The sequence below is a fragment of the Poromitra crassiceps genome, assembly GCF_964638095.1.
Source record: "Poromitra crassiceps genome assembly, chromosome: 17".
NCBI classification, from domain to species: domain Eukaryota; kingdom Metazoa; phylum Chordata; class Actinopteri; order Beryciformes; family Melamphaidae; genus Poromitra; species Poromitra crassiceps.
In genome coordinates this window covers 20,645,643-20,661,971 of record NC_139635.1, presented here as the reverse complement: position 1 = coordinate 20,661,971, position 16,329 = coordinate 20,645,643, and the positions used below count along the sequence as shown (strand labels likewise).

Sequence of the window (16,329 nt, the reverse complement as noted above, 5' to 3'; positions counted from 1 at the left end):
TGTAGTATTTCGGGTCCCCGCACCCGCCTCTCCCCTCCACCACCCCCCCCCCCTCCACACAGAGTGGATTTCTGGTGATATCTCTGGCGGGAAACAACCAATTTCAAAAATTTCAACGGATTCGAAAACCTTAGGGGCGTGAGATTTAATATATATTCATATTCCCCACGGTAAAGCCGGCCTTTAATAATTATTAATGCCAGCAAATGCATTACGATTTTATTTTATTATGGATATCAGAAATATTACAGCATCAGGTTGGGAACCCATAGGTTTATGCACACACAAAAAAGAAAAAGAAAATTTCCTTGGATTCCCGGGAAATAGGGCTTCATTTCCTGTTTCCCGCTATGCCCCATTTTTGGGGAAATTATTAAACCCTACAGAGGACAGGTTTTGGAGATGATGATGTCACATTCCCACTGGTTAATATGTAGCTGCTCTATTCTGAAGCAGCTGGAGATGTGACAGTGAATTATGGCTGAGAGAAAGGTGTGGTAATCTAATGACAAGATTAGAGGTCGACCGATATTGCTTTTTCAATGGCCGATGCCGATGCCGATCTTTAGAGAGCAGGGCGGCCGATGGCCGATATATAATGCCGATTATTATTATTTTTTTCATTCGATAAAATACGATTAAAATAAACTCCTCAAAAAAAGTTTGGAAACGTTATTTTGCTCGATTATTTCTCCCCTTTAATAATACCAATTGGTATTGTATTTTATATAGTTGGAAAGCCTGATTAGTCACCTTTACAACGGGGTACAACTTGTAAGGATTGTGCATTCGTGGAATGAGAAACACACAGCTAAACGTGTGGGTAGCGCCCCCAAAAAATGTGCAATATTCTTCTGTTGGTATTTTTTTTTAAAGAAATCTAGTAGCCTAGATTTCCATTATCCATTCATGCACATTGAAAATCGAATATAACATTATACTGTAGGCCTACATCTAATATAAGATGTTATCTTAGCCAGTACAGTAACATGTTTTTGATTATTCTTTTTATTAAATAGAAAAATACATTGGGTTATGCGGTATAGATTTCAGTAGTGACTGGTAGGCTATAGCGAGAGAGCAGTATGTCAGAGAACTCATTCATGCACTGTTCTATACATTAACAATAATAATAATAATAATAATGTAACTGTTTAGATTTGCTGTCATTTGATGGGAGAAGTGTGTTAGCAGAAGATGGTGGTGACTGAGGAAACGTAACGTTACAGTAGGCTCATGGGTGCATGAGAAGACTCACATTCAGTGGCGGACTGCATAATCGGGCACGTCGGGCAAATGCCCGGTGGCCTGGCCTGGCCTACCAAAAAATTTTTTTTTTTTTTTTTTTGCAGGCCGATGCCGATTAATTAAAAATGCCAATAATCGGCCCCAATTAATCGGCCGGCCGATTAATCGGTCGACCTCTAGACAAGATATCAGAGCATGGATGATCTTCTCTCAGTCACTGAGCTTCACTGCTGTGTATATGAAGCTGGATCAAGAAAACTCAAATCCTTGTGTACACCTGCAAGGCAACCTTTGCAGATTCAGGAATCCTGTTTTGAGAGAACAGACCTTAGTTTGGAGAAATGTGTCAAATCAACTGAGAAAAACTGTAAACTGATTTTACCTGAGAGTCTCTAGTCTGAAGGGTGGAGCAGAGAGCAGCTTGACCACTGAATCCTGTAAGTTGTTGTTACTCAGGTCCAGCTCTCTCAGATGTGACAGGGTGGACTTCAAAGCTGAGACCAGGACTTCACAGTCAGACTCTGACAACCTGCATCCACTCAGGTCCAGCTCTCTCAGATGGGAGGGGTTGGACTTTAGAGCTGAGACCAGGGCTGCGTTCCAATACCCATACTTGTACTTCTTTCTTGTAGTATGTACTGCCGCTGCCCTCACAAAGTATGGATTGTAGTGTGTAGCATGCATGCGAAATGCATACTATTGGGACACACTACATCTGTCGTCACGTGAGCTTCCTGAACTCCGACCTCTTGCTCACTTCCGCCGACGTCCGCAGCGCCACATTTGATTTTTTTTTTTCCAATAAACAAAGTTTGGCAATAACAAACAGTAGGCCTACATTATACAAAAAATTCAGACTCAGCATTTACAAAATTGGAACAGACAATCAAATAAACAAATTGCTGTTATATTGTAATGTATTTTGTTGTTTCTAATAAACTGATGTGATGATACTTACATGCAGTCTCATTCTTAACAGTATAATAACGTGCATATTTCTGTCAGTGTTTTTATCATAGTTATTGACGTGTTCACGGCGTCATGGAGGTGGGCATGGATTATACACGCAGCTCAGTCAGTACGACGTAACTCCAGTAGGTGGCGGCAATGCACAAAACGTTGTTTGCCAACCGCCATAAAACATTAGAAGAAGAAGAACTTCCGCTGCGCAAAGGATTGTGGGGAAGTTTGGCTGGTGCAGCATGCATTGATGCATACTCTGAAATAGGAGCTGATGTAGTACAACATCCTGGTACTCTTGGCATACTGCATCTGACATACTATGTATTGGGACATACTAATTCTTTTTTTGCCTACTAAATAGTATGGAAGTATGGGTATTGGAACGCGGCCCAGGACTTCAAAGTAAGCCTCTGACAAGTTGCAGCCACTCAATCTGAATAAAGAATAAAGCAAATAGCTATACAATGAAATATCCCTGAAAGCTTTCAACAATCCAGCGTTTCATAATCCAGTGAAGTGAAGTTGTCAGTGAGGATCGTGTCGGCCTTATAGAGTCTTTCCATCTGAAAGCAGACCGGCTGTCACAAGGTTTAGTTAGGTTTCACGTTCCACTTTCAGTCAACTTTATTTGTCCCTAATTCACAAGCATGTCTCAGAGGACTTCACAGATAATATATAAATATAGCTGACACAACAGTAACAATTACAGTAGTAATAATAACAACAAGATTGAACAATCAATCATATGATAGGGAGAGAGAGAGAGAGAAAGGGGGATGGAATGTGAGGGGGGAGAGAATATAAATGGAGGAGGTGGTGAGGGAACATGGGGATTTGGGGGAGGAGAGATCAGGAAAATGGAGGAGCAGAGGAGGGAGAGCGGGGGGATGTGGGGGAGGAGATAGCAGGGCAAGGGAGGAGGTGGGGTGAGGACAGGGAAAGTGGGGGAGGAGAGAGCAGGGAAAGGGAGGGGTGGGGAGTGAGCAGGGGAAGGAGAGAGAGGAGAGAGAGCAGAACAGGTAGAATATACTGTGGCTGGGCGATATGGTCATGAATAGTCACAAGGGACAGTAAAGACAGGGAACAGGGGAATGTGGGAGAGGAGAGAGCAGGGAAAGGGAGGAGGTGGGGAGGGAGCAGGGGAGGGAGAGGGGGGGTGGGGGGAGGAGGGAAAGGGAGGAGGTGGGGAGGGAGCAGAAGAGGGGGGGAAGAATGAGCAGAACAGAACAGATAGAATATACTCTGGCTAGGCGATGTGGTCATGAATAGTTACCGCATGGGGACAGTAAAATTTAGCAATCAGCTTATGTATTTTACTTATCAGGTGAAAAGAGCCAATGAATAAGCAAGAAATTAATTGACATTTATCATCCAGCCCCAGGTAGTAGCGGCACACTGGAACTAGCAGCAGAGTGGCCAGGCCAAATGAGCAGCAGTTCAGACAATCTGACTACTCTAGCCATTAATGGAGTTAGTGTGCTAGCTGAGGTTCAGGAACACAAGACCACACCATGTAATCACCGGCGCCTCGCTAATCCATTTCACCTGCGCTCCAATCACTTCACTGATGCATACACCTGTGTTCTATCAACTCAATCACTCGTAGCATAATAACACGATCCCCCTGTTTGCCTCAGTCGTCACGACCCTCCCTCCCAACCCCAAGTTTCTTCCTCCGTTACGGGCAGCACGGGCGGAGTCTGCACGTTCTCCCCATGCCTGCGTGGGTTTTCCCCGGGTACTCCGGTTTCCTCCCACAAACAGCAAAATACATGCTAATTACGGGCAGCACGCGCAGAGTTTGCATGTTCTCCCCGTGCCTGGGTGGGTTTTCTCCGGGTACTCTGGTTTCCTCCCACAAACAGCTAAAGACATGCTAGTCAGGGCTGCATAATCCTGCATCTCTATCCCCTGATCACAGGAACCATGGGGGTTGGTGCATGGAGCTGGGACTCCATCCCGTGAAGCTGAGCTGCGCTCTAGAACCGAGCTTCACCCAAAGACGCTACCCCCACTCTGAGTCTTAACCCCTGGGTTCCTGTCACTGCCACAGCACCCTCCTGAAGAGACGCTGCCGCACCTCGACGCCATTCACGTTCTCGCACCCAAACACCCACTTGCAATAAATTATCTTTCGTTTAAACCATGGTGTGGTCTGTGTTAGTGAAACCGGAACTAACTAGAACACAAGGAATCGAGCTAATCTACAGCCTAGTCTGCCCTGTCCTATTCTACTCCAGTCTGTTAGCCTGAACACTATAACACCCCAGTTCAGATCTTAGCTTGAACACTATAACCCCCCAGTTCAGATCTTAGCCTGAACACTATAACACCCCAGTTCAGATCTTAGCCTGAACACTATAACACCCCAGTTCAGATCTTAGCCTGAACACTATAACCCCCCAGTTCAGAGGATTCCAATTTGAGTTGGATGGGGAACTTAATCCTGATTTAACAAAACCTTGATCCTAAATTAACCCCAACTTGAACCTAACGTAACCCTTGCTAGGCTGGAGGTAGACATGACAAGCTATACATACTAACATGTTGGGTCTAGCTAGCGCCGTAACACACACACATTACATTACATTACATTACGTCATTTGGCAGACGCTTTTATCCAAAGCGACTTACAATAACACATTTTCTGTCAGCAATAGAGCAATCAACTATGGAGCACAGTCTATGACAACTACAACTTCTGAAGGAACAGTGGTACAAGTTTAGGTTAGTGGTACAAGGTTGGTTAGTTTTTTTTTTTTTTTTTTTTTTTAAAGAAAGAGAGAACGAAGTTAGATCAAGAAGGGCCCAGATGGAGCCTGAAAAGGTGAGTCTTTAGTCTTTTCCGAAAGATCGGCAGTGATTCAGCAGTCCTGACCGAAGGTGGAAGCTCGTTCCACCATTGAGGTGCCAGGGACGAGAAGAGTCGAGATCGGGATGAGCGAATTTTGAGTCCCCGTAGAGAAGGAGGGGCGAGGCGACCTGCACTGGTGGAGGAGCGAAGGGAGCGCTGAGAGGTTTGGAACCTGACCATGGATTGCAGGTACAGGGGAGCTGACTGGTGTACTGCCCTGTAGGCCAGTACCAGTGTCTTGAATTTGATGCGGGCCGAGATGGGAAGCCAGTGGAGCTCCTGGAAGAGGGGAGTGACGTGAGAGAATTTGGGTTGGTTGAATACCAGACGGGCTGCAGCGTTCTGAATGAGCTGAAGCGGTCGGATGTCGGTGGCAGGTAGGCCGGCCAGGAGCACGTTGCAGTAGTCCAGGCGGGAGGAGACAAGAGACTGGACCAGTAGTTGAGTCGCTTCTCTTGTGAGAAAGGGACGGATTTTGCGGATGTTGTAGAGAGAGAACCTACAGGAGCGTGCTGTAGCAGCTATGTTGGCAGAGCAAGACAGCTGGTTGTCAAGGACCACCCCAAGGTTCTTAGCTGTTTGGGAGGGAAGTACAGTGGTGTTGTCAATGGAGATGGAGAGATCTGTGAGAGGGCAGTCTTTTCCTCGGAGGAAGAGTAGCTCTGTCTTACCAAGGTTGAGCTTGAGGTGGTGGGCAGACATCCAGTCGCCAATGTCTTTGAGGCATGCAGAGATGCGAGCTTCGATTTGAGTGTCGGAGGGGGGGAAGGAAAGGAAAAGCTGGGTGTCATCAGCATAGCAGTGATAAGAAAAGCCATGAGAAGAGATCACATAGGCAAGAGATCTGATATAGAGAAGGAAAAGTAAGGGGCCCAGGACTGAGCCCTGGGGGACACCGGTGGTAAGAGGACAGGATCTGGAGAGGGACCCTCTCCATGAGACCTGGTATGAGCGGTTCGAGAGGTAGGAAGCAAACCAGGAGAGTGCAGAACCTGAAATGCCGAGGTCAGACAGAGTGGAAAGAAGGATTTGGTGGTTGACTGTATCGAAAGCAGCAGACAGGTCAAGGAGGACAAGAACAGAGGAGAGGGATGAGGCCTTAGCAGTGTGAAGGGCCTCTGTGACAGCAAGAAGAGCTGTCTCAGTGGAGTGAGAGGCCTTGAAACCGGACTGCAGAGGGTCCAGGAGGTCATTTTGGGAGAGATAGAGAGAAAGTTGTTCGGACGCTGCTCGTTCGAGTGTTTTGGAAAGGAATGAGAGAAGAGAGACAGGTCTGTAGTTGTGAATAGCAGTAGGGTCAAGGGAGGGTTTCTTAAGCAGAGGCTTGACTCTTGCAGTCTTTAGAGCAGGCGGAACAAGACCAGAGGACAGAGAGGAGTTAATGAAGGTGGTGAGGAAGGGAGATATGTTAGGTGAGATGGTTTGGAGGAGAGAGGAAGGGATAGGATCGAGGGGGCAGTAAGTGGCTCGGTTCGAGCTGATGAGTTTAAGCACTTCATCAGGAGAGAGGGGAGAGAAGGAAGGAAATCCAGGGACAGGGGGCCGAGGAGCAGGATTGGAGTCGGGAGTGTTAGTGAGGGTGCCTGGAGGATGGAAGGAGGAGCTGATGTCATCCACCTTTTTAGTAAAGAAGGTTACAAAATCATCAGCAGAGAGGGAGGAGGGAGGGGGAGGGGAGGGAGGGTTGAGGAGCGTGGAGAAGGTGGAGAACAGTTTACTGGGATTGGATGCAGAGGACTGGATTTCAGAGATGAAGAAGGAGGTTTTTGCTTTAGAGACAGCATCAGTGAAGTTTGAGTGGATAAGGTGGTAGGAAGAGAGATCTTCAGGGAGATGTGATTTTCTCCATTTTCTCTCAGCTGCTCGAAGCTCAGTTCGATAAGTTCGCAGAGATTCAGTCAGCCAAGGAGAAGGGGGAGAAGATCGGGCAGGCTTAGTGGTGAGTGGGCAAAGAGAATCAAGAGCGGAGGAGAGAGAGGAGAGAAGAGTGGTGGAAGCCTCGTCGGTGGACAGGAGAGCAAATTGCTCAGCAGGGGGAAGTAAGGGGAGGACGGTAGAAGAGAGGGAGTCGGGTGAGAGAGTTTTTAAGTTGCGTCGGGTGGTGGTAGAGTGAGGGGGAGATGGGTGGGAGGAGGGGAGGGGGATGGGAAGGGAGAAGGTGATAAAGTGGTGGTCGGATACAGGAAGAGGAGTCACAATGAGATTAGAGGTGGAGCAGGATCTGGTGAAGACCAGGTCAAGCACATTCCCTGCTTTGTGAGTAGGAGGAGATTGAGACAGGTAAAGGTCAAAGGATGAGAAGAAGTTAAGGAAAGACAGAGATTGTAAGGTTACTGGCTGGATGTTGAAGTCTCCCAGAAGGATGAGTGGAGTACCATCCTCAGGAAAGACGGAGAGGAGGGTGTCCAGCTCGTCCAGAAAGTGACCAAGCGGACCAGGCGGGCGGTAGATTACCACAATGTTGAGCTTGATGGGTAGGGATACGGCAACTGCATGGGACTCAAAAGATGAGATAGACAGATGAGAGAGAGAGGTGACAGTGTAGGTCCATTTGGGAGAGATGAGGATACCAGTGCCTCCGCCACGGCCAGAGGCTCTAGGAGTGTGCGAGAATGAATAGGCAGCGGAGAGCGCTGCAGGAGTAGCAGTGTTTTCAGGAATGATCCAGGTCTCTGTGAGAGCTAGAAAGTGGAGGGTTTGAGATAGAGCATGAGCCGAGATGGTCTCAGTTTTCTTAACAGCCGACTGACAGTTCCAGAGACCTCCGGCAATAGTAAAAGGACTGTTTGTGCGCTTAGGGTAGGAGAGATTACTGGAGTTACTACACCTGAAGCAGCCGTGTCTACGGCGTCTGTGGGCTGAGGTTACAACAGGGATTGGAAGAAAACACATAGTTAGGTAGATGAGTTGATTGATGTTCTCTGAAAATGTACAAGTGCTGTAATAACGCACATCATCATTTGCGTCCAAGCTCATATATTGATAAGAACTTGTACTTTGTTCCACTGCAACATCATGGCTGGAGCGCTGTTGTCCAAAAAGGATAAGAGCCTTGCTCCTGCCTTCAATATACCATCTTTGTCTCCCTTCCAGCCGGTAGACCGGAAACAGTATACAGCTGCCTCTACCTCCACAAAATGTTCGTCCAGAGGCCACAATATTGTTATAAACATCAACAACCAGCCAACATATATCAAAGCTGGTGGGCTTTATGGAAAGTGCGTGACTAACTAAGGTAGCTCACAGCCTAACAGCTCTGTCGAACTGCTGTTTCAAAGCCTAGGCTTAGAGTCCTGCTGCCCGCATTGAAATGTCTGAGGGGCTGGGGTAAGAGCCGCGGTAAATAATGTTACTTCTGGAATGTGAGTTGTTATGACTGTAGTCGTATTTAGGGTTATTTATCACTATATTTGTTATTGGTTGCTTTTCCCGCCTGATTGACTGTGTGAGTGTGAGTGCTTGATAGATTGTGTCAGGAGCCAGCGGGTGATTGGCTGGTTTTGGGGAGGCCCAGCCCTTAAAAGAGAGTGGAGAGCAGACACTGGTGTGCGCCAGGAGCCATTTCCCATTCTCCTCTCCTCTCTGGCCACACTCTTTTGTTTGCTTTGTGTTCTTGTAATTATGTTGGAGTTGTAGGAGTAGACTGTCGTTTGTGTTAAGGCCTAAACATGGTCGTCCGTCCGCCTCGAATTGGAGCCGTCTCGCCGTCTGCCGGCACCAGCTAGCCCTACATGCTCGGACGCCACTACGCCCTCCCCCCCTCCCTCCTGTGGAAGCTCCGTGTGAAAATGGCGGAGATTGTGTGCCAGGCAGTCTGAATGAAATTGAATGTAACGTTCCCAATTCTATGTATTAAATTCTAAAAAACGACCATCAACATTTGGGAAGGCTAAGCCACACAACTAGTTCGTTATAATCTAACATCATGCTTTGAAATGCGACTTTACGACGATAAGCCAGGGCAACGGCCAATCACAACTCTCCTGCAGCTGACGTCACGCACGTATCGTCGCCGTGAAGTCACATTTTCGAGCAGCCCCCGTCAGCCGACGGGGCCCCCTCCCCGTAGGACGGCGCTCCACCCGCCGTCATACGGGGAGGGCGGGGCTAGGCTCTGACGGACTACCATGTTTAGGCCTTTAAAACAGGAGAAAAGGGGGGATCCTTTTCTCCTGTTTTGTTAGTTAGGATTGTAAGAGGCTGTCTTTTGTTTTTCTTAGGTAGAAGTTTTGGCACTGGCCTACTCTGAAGCCAACTCTCAAACTTAACTCATTGAGTGCCAGCCACTTTTGGAGAACGGATGCTCCCAGTGCCAGCCCTTTCAGAGCGTTTTCAGTGATAACTCAAGACCCACAGAATATTGTGTGATATTACTATGTAAACACCGAACACGCCCAAAGAACGATGAGACTCTCTTGTATCATCAGCAAAAAAAAGTTTTTTTATTGATATCATTTTCCGTTCTTTAGTTATCAGCCGGAGAAGATAGGTTGATTTCACCAAAAACAGACGTTTCAAACTAGAAGCTGAGATAATGAGCCTTTTGTGAAATGAAGCATTTCAAGCACATCACTGACTCTGCAGCTAATATTTTCTGATGTAGTGACACCTCAAAAATAATTTCCTTCAATAAAACAGCGAAAACAAAGGATTTTTTTTTAGCTGCAACCAGCAGCGCTGGCCCCTGCGTGCGCAGACCCTACACCTACTTGCTGGTCTTGATTTACAGTTGTTGGGCATCAGGTATTCTAGCTTGTTTGCCAATCTGTCTATCGAGCCTGCTGTCTGGGTCAGTACGTGTTGTATGGTGCCCTGCGTGCCCCACCCCCCTCAACTGCAAACTCCTCCGTGGGAGTGTCTCTGGTGGCTCTCTGCTGCACGTTTGCTCTGCATGTTTCAAAGTGCGCTACACCCAGCTCTATTTTCACATCGTTCCGCCGTTTTTGTCGCCGGCTCCCAGCGCTTCCAGCTGAGAATGATTTGGCTTTTCAGAAAGACGCTGGTGTCGGTCCTTTTCTGGCAAAATCATGTGGAGGGGCTATCGCAGCGGAGACGGAGGGGCTCAATTGTGGGACAGATTGGCTGCTGTTCACAGGCACAGCTAACGTTACAGCATTTCCGTTTCCCCACACGGCTTCTTCTACTCTTTCTCTAATCCGGAGAGCACTGTCGCCACCTAATGGGTCCGTAAAAAAACTTCTACACCTTCAAAATCCCCCATACTTTTACAGGAGATGCATCAGGCTTTGATCCACGTCCCACCGTCAAAAAATGCAATTGACGACTTTAGTCGTCATTGGCACTCTACGTTACTATTTGAATTGACGACTATAGTCGTCATTGGCACTCAATGAGTTAAGCTGTGAAGCTTTACAGATATCTTATGTTAGCCAATATCCATAATTCCAAACTCCTGTTAATTTTGTACCCTACTAATTCCATAAGTTTACGCCTTGGTCCATTTGATGGACCTTAACAGTAATAATGTATTCATTTATGATTATTAATTTTAATTTTTTAATTTTGTATTGTTTATAATTCATTGGTAACTTCATCCCTAATACCTCATACCAACATTTCATACCTATTAGAATTTTAACCCCTCAAATGCCAGTGTACAGTAAGTACAGTACAAATAAAAAAGTACAGAAAAAAGACAAAAAGTGAATTTTCTTTCCTTCCCATAAAGTCAAACTGGATTTCTCCTGGGGGGGATTATCATGGCTTGGGATATGTCAAAGATTGGCAGCAACATTGTTTCTGATCATCTTTAGTTTTTCAAGAAATGTACATTTGGAAATGGAATCCTCACTTTACCCTTGCTCCATCTGATGGACCGTTATATTTATCATTCATTAGTTTATTAATATTATTTGTTATTGTTTATAATTCATTGGTAACTTCCTCCCTAATAGCTCATATCAACATTTCATACTTACTCAGAAGTCACCACTGCAAAATGCCTAGTGTCAAAGATTGGCAGGAATCAGGATCCATCTTAGAATGATGTCACAATACCTATGACATCACTAGCCTAAGATGATTTTGGTCAATAATGATGTCACTGATGACATTACTGATGATTTCACAGACATTGTGACATCATCAGTGGGTTTTCATATTTCTTTTGTAAAAAATAAGATTTTTCACATTTTGAAATTCTTATGACATCATTGATGATGTCAGTGATTTCATCAGCAATTGTGCACTCCGCATGCCAATAGAGCAGGTGAGGCCGCATAGCAGCCGAGCTGCGGGCGAGGCCACATAGCAGCCGAGCTCCGGGCGAGGCCGCATAGCAGCCGAGTTGTGTGCGGCGAAGACTAGGGATGGGTACCGAGACCCGGTATCAAACGGGCCCCGGGGCCGTATTTCGGGATACCGGAGGATCAATAAGCTTTCACGTTAACGGTTCTCTTATCGGTACTGTCTGGAGTGGAGAAATTAAGAAAATAGATTTCCTCTATAGGCTATATAATTGCTAAATAAACGTTACGTTATCTTGCACATTTTATCTCACCAACTCCGTAAGACAGGCTTATGATGTGTTTTTTGCGATTTCCGAACGAGAAAAGGGATAATCTTTTCCGCGTTGCTCTCCGTCAGACGAGAGAGACACACAGCTGCTGCTGCCTGCAGCCGAGATGAGAGGAGTGGAGTGAGGACTGAGAGAGGGGAGGGGCTGCTGGGCGTGCCTTACAGCACACACACCACACATGCAGGGAACAGGGAAGGGGCAGGCAGGCAGATGGACAATAGACATGCAACTGAGCAGAGCACACGTTGAGAATGGCTGAAAGAACGAAGTGATCTAAAGTGTGGTTGTACTTCACTCGAGTCGATGGTGACAATTCACGTTGTCACAAGTGCAATAAAACCTTTGCTAGTAAAGGTAGAAACACGAGCAATTTGTCTAAACACTTGGCTAAAGTGCATCACATTCAAACGGAGAAATGCACCGTTTTTGACAAGCTAGCTCGCCCTCCATCATCTCCTGTCAATGATGCCACGGCTGCTGTTACCCAGTCTACCTCATCAGGTAACTATAATGTGAATGTGGTAATGATTAAGACAAGAGTAGTAAAACATTTCCCAACTGTTTGGGTGTGTTAATCATCATAAATCCAGTCTGATATAAATCGTCAGGTGACGGTCATCATCTCAGTTGTCGTTCAGAAATGTTACTTTCAGAGCAGGGGGGGATATTTAGTGATTTGGGGGGAAGTGCAGCAGACAGATACTGTCTTGTTTTATTTTTATTATGCTTTCAGTTTCCCTAGCTGAATGTTGGTACTGTATTGGCACAGTGTGGTAGAAGGATATTTTAGGATATTTACATTAATAATAAAAACGCACCCATTAAGATTTTGCAACTTTTTTTGTTAAAGCTGAGCCTGCAGCTACAATGAACCAGCCCAGTCCCACTCCGAGTCCCACCCCTCCTCCCTCTACTCCCACCCCTCCTCCCTCTACTGCTGGTCCAAGTACAAACCCCCCTTTCTCCTCTTAAAAATAACAAAAAGAACCGACAACAACCAGTCCCATTTGTTTCTGGGTTTTTTCTCTTAAAAATAACAAAAAGTACCGATAAGAGTACCGTTAAAGTACCGGATCGATAAGGAGTATCGATAAGAGTACTAGTATCGTTAATTCCTTAACGATACCCATCCCTAGCGAAGACAGCACGGGAACGTTCCCTAACAGGTCCAGAATCACTTCCACATTTAAGGCGCCAAAATTGGTGGCTTGCTAGTGGCCAATTAAATTAAATTGTGCTCAAGACTGGCTAATTGAATTAGACAGGTGTAGATGATCGACAAAATTGTACTGATCCCCATCGCCACATTAGTTCAGAAATCTGTTTCATTTGACAGTGCTGATAGCCATGATAGCAAAATCAATGTATCTGATTGTGATATTGCTGCTGCTAGCAGATCTAACAAGTCTGGCAAAGCTGGCAAATCATCAGACGCAATCTCCGACCCCTAGCAGAAATATACAAGGCTCGGCTTAAAAAGAAGGCCCTGAAAATGTTAAGGGACCCGTCCCAGCCAGCAAAAAACCTCTTTAGGTTTCAGAACAGCACATACCCTGAAGCTGTCCACCTTCTACACATCTTACACACTAACTGTACAATTCAGATAATCATGTATTACGATGCAGTATTGTCAAATCATACTCTTGTTTCTTATTGTGTGAATGCATTATGTGACTGTATGTGTTTATCTTTGTATGTGAGCTCACTAAGACAAATCCCAATCAACTTGTTGACATGGCAATAAATATTGAATCTTGAAACAGAGAACAGAGAAGAGACATTGCCCACATTGCCCAATTTATATATAGATAAATAGATGGTGTCTGACCTGAGAGTCTCCAGTTTGCAGTGTGGACTCTCCAGTCCCTCAGACAGCACCTTCACTCCAGAATGCAGCTTCCCTTTTGAATCCAGAATCAGGTTGCTGTGACTCAGGTCCAGCTCTGTCAGATGGGAGGGGTTGGACTTCAGGGCTGAGGCCAGGATTTTACAGTCAGTCTCTGACAAGTTGTTGCCCCTCAATCTGAATAAAGAATAAAGGAGGAGTTGGAATTCAAAGCTGAGAACAGGACTTCAGACCTGAAGTCTCTGAGTTCAAAGTTACAAACTGAGACTACCAAGCAAACTTATACAGCATACTACTACTCCTATTACTACTACTAATGATAACTACAATTTTTGAAACAACCGCCTGACACCTTTTAGACACAGATTTTGTTTAGGTTTAGTTATTTTTATGGTTTAGTATTCTGATATTTCTGACCTGAGCTGAAGGCAGGAGAAGACAATGGGGATCTTTCATAGATATTACACCAATAAAGGGTTGACCGAGAGACTAAAGAATGAAACTCAAGAAACAAACTATCTGTTAGATCGGTAACTGGAATGTGAAACTGAACCTGGGACAGTAATGACTTTACTCTGTTACAGTAAAAAAGTAATGTGATTACAGTGACACATTATATTACACCCAACACTGCTGTACCACTGCTGTGTAGTTTGTATGATTGAGGAACTATAGATCTTTACTATAATTCTGATGGTGTCAGGTATAAAGTAAGGTTGTCAATAGTATCCTCTACAAATTTGAAACATACAATACTCATTTGCAACATTATCGATACCAGCAGTGCTTTATCTTAATGAAAAATCAAACATACTATGGATTCTCCCCTTCCTTTCTGTTACTTCAACAAGCTAAAATAGTTGTGATAGGCTGATGAGTAGAGCAGGGGTAATCTGCTGTGTTGTGATAGGCTGATGCCAAGAGCAGGGGTACTCTGTTTCATCTGTCTTAGATTATGGAGAAGCATCCATCTGTCTGTCCATTGTTTATTTTGTCACCCCCCCCCCCCCCCCCCTGTATTGAATATAATATTTTCCCTGGTATCGGTATCAAAGTTAGAAATAACCCTAGTATAAAGATCACTCAACACTGTTCTGTTGTTATTCATATCAGGACTAACCGAGCCTTCTTGCAGTTCCTCACAGCTGGGATCAGCCTCAGTCGTCCCTCCTGTGATATGTTGTAGGCCTCCAGGTCCAACACATCCAGAACCTCCTCTGACATCTCTAGCATGTAGCCCAGATCTGAGCAGTGGGTCTCAGAGAGTTCATCCACTGATCTGTTCTCTGACTCCAGGAACTGTAGGATCTGCTCATGCACTGACTTGTCGTTTATCTCCACCAAACAGTGGAAGATGTTGATGCGTCTGGCAGGAGAGGTATTGGACATGGCCATCTTCTTCAGGTGGTTGATGGCTCTCTCAATGCTTTCTGATCTGCTCTCTGTCTGACCCAGCAGGCCTGGTGAGAGTATCTGGCTGGACTCCACTGAGAGGCCATGGAGGAAGCGGACAAAGAGGTCCAGGTGGCCATTTTCAAACTTCAGGGATTCGTCCATGGCCCTCTTCAGGAAGACATCCAGGGATTGGTCACTGTCTTCAGATCTACCCAAACCTTTTCCCAGGAATGTGTCCAGTACCTTCTCATCCGTGTTTGTGTGACAGTGGAACATGTAGACAGCAGCCAGAAACTCCTGAAGGCTCAGATGGACAAAGCAGAAGACCTTGTCCTGGTACAGCCCACACTCCTCTTTAAAGATCTGTGTGAACACTCCTGAATACAATGAGGCTGCCTTCATATCAATGTCACACTCTTTCAGGTCTGCTTCATAGAAGATCAGCTTGTCTTTATTCAGCTGCTCAAAAGCCAGTTTTGCCAGAGAGAGCATCATCTCCCTGGTCTCTTCTTCAGTTCTCTTATACTTGTCGTTCGCCTGCTTGGACTGAACCAACAGAAAGGAGATGTACATCCCAGTCAGGGTCTTGGGCATCTTTGCATTCTCATTGGTTTTGAACAGAAGCTCCAGAAGCGTAGCAGTGATCCAGCAGAAGACTGGGATGTAGCACATGATGAAGAGGCTTTGTGAAGCCTTGATGTGGGAGATGATCATGCTGGCCTTCTCCTGACCTCTGAATTTCTGACTGAAGTACTCCTCCTTTTGCTCATCTGTGAAGCCTCTCACCTCTGTCACTACGTCAACATAGTCAGGAGGGATCCAATTGGCTGCTGCAGGTTGTGTGGTTATCCAGCATTGAGCAGCGGGAAGCAGATTCCTCTTGATGAGGTTTGTCAGCAGCATGTCCACTGAGGTCGTCTTTGTAACATCAGTCAGGACTTCATTTTTCTTGAAGTTTAGAGGAAGTAGACACTCATCCAGACCGTCAAAGATGAACACAACCTGGAACTTGTCAAACCTGCAGATTCCTGCTTCTTTGATCTTAGGAAAGAAGCGATGAATAAGTTCCACCAAGCTGAACTTTTCCTCTTTCAGCAGATTCAGCTCTCGGAAAGGTAATGGAAATATGAACTGTATATGGTGGTTGGCTTTGTCTTCAGCCCAGTCCAGAGTGAACTTCTGTGTTAAGACTGTTTTCCCAATGCCAGCCACTCCCATTGTCATCAATGTTTTGGTTGGCTTATGTCTTCCAGGTAAAGGTTTAAAGATGTCTTCACATCTGATTGTTGTTTCTGATCCCTGGTTTCTGGAAAATGCTTCAATCTGTCTGACCTCATGTTTAGAATTGACCTCTTGACTCCATCCCACTGTGAGGTAAAGCACTGTGTAGAACTCCTTCAGTGATGAGTTTCCTTCAAGCCCCTCAAACACATACTGACACTTCTCCTTCAGAATGGATTTGTGTTGACATGCAGAAAGAGTTTC

The 16,329-nt window shown here is 45.6% G+C and overlaps 1 protein-coding gene across 1 annotated transcript in view; it reads right to left on the bottom strand.

Annotated features, from left to right (window-relative positions):
- Positions 1-16,329, bottom strand: part of LOC310792244 (NACHT, LRR and PYD domains-containing protein 3-like) — a gene marked incomplete at its 5' end in the record, with an annotated part of 133,906 nt that overhangs the window by 53,674 nt on the left and 63,903 nt on the right. The window contains 3 exons of the mRNA XM_083653971.1: positions 13,432-13,626; positions 14,570-15,885; positions 16,213-16,328. Of these exons, the coding sequence (XP_083510097.1) occupies positions 13,432-13,626; positions 14,570-15,885; positions 16,213-16,328 (1,627 nt within the window). The remainder of the gene's footprint in view (positions 1-13,431; positions 13,627-14,569; positions 15,886-16,212; position 16,329) is intronic.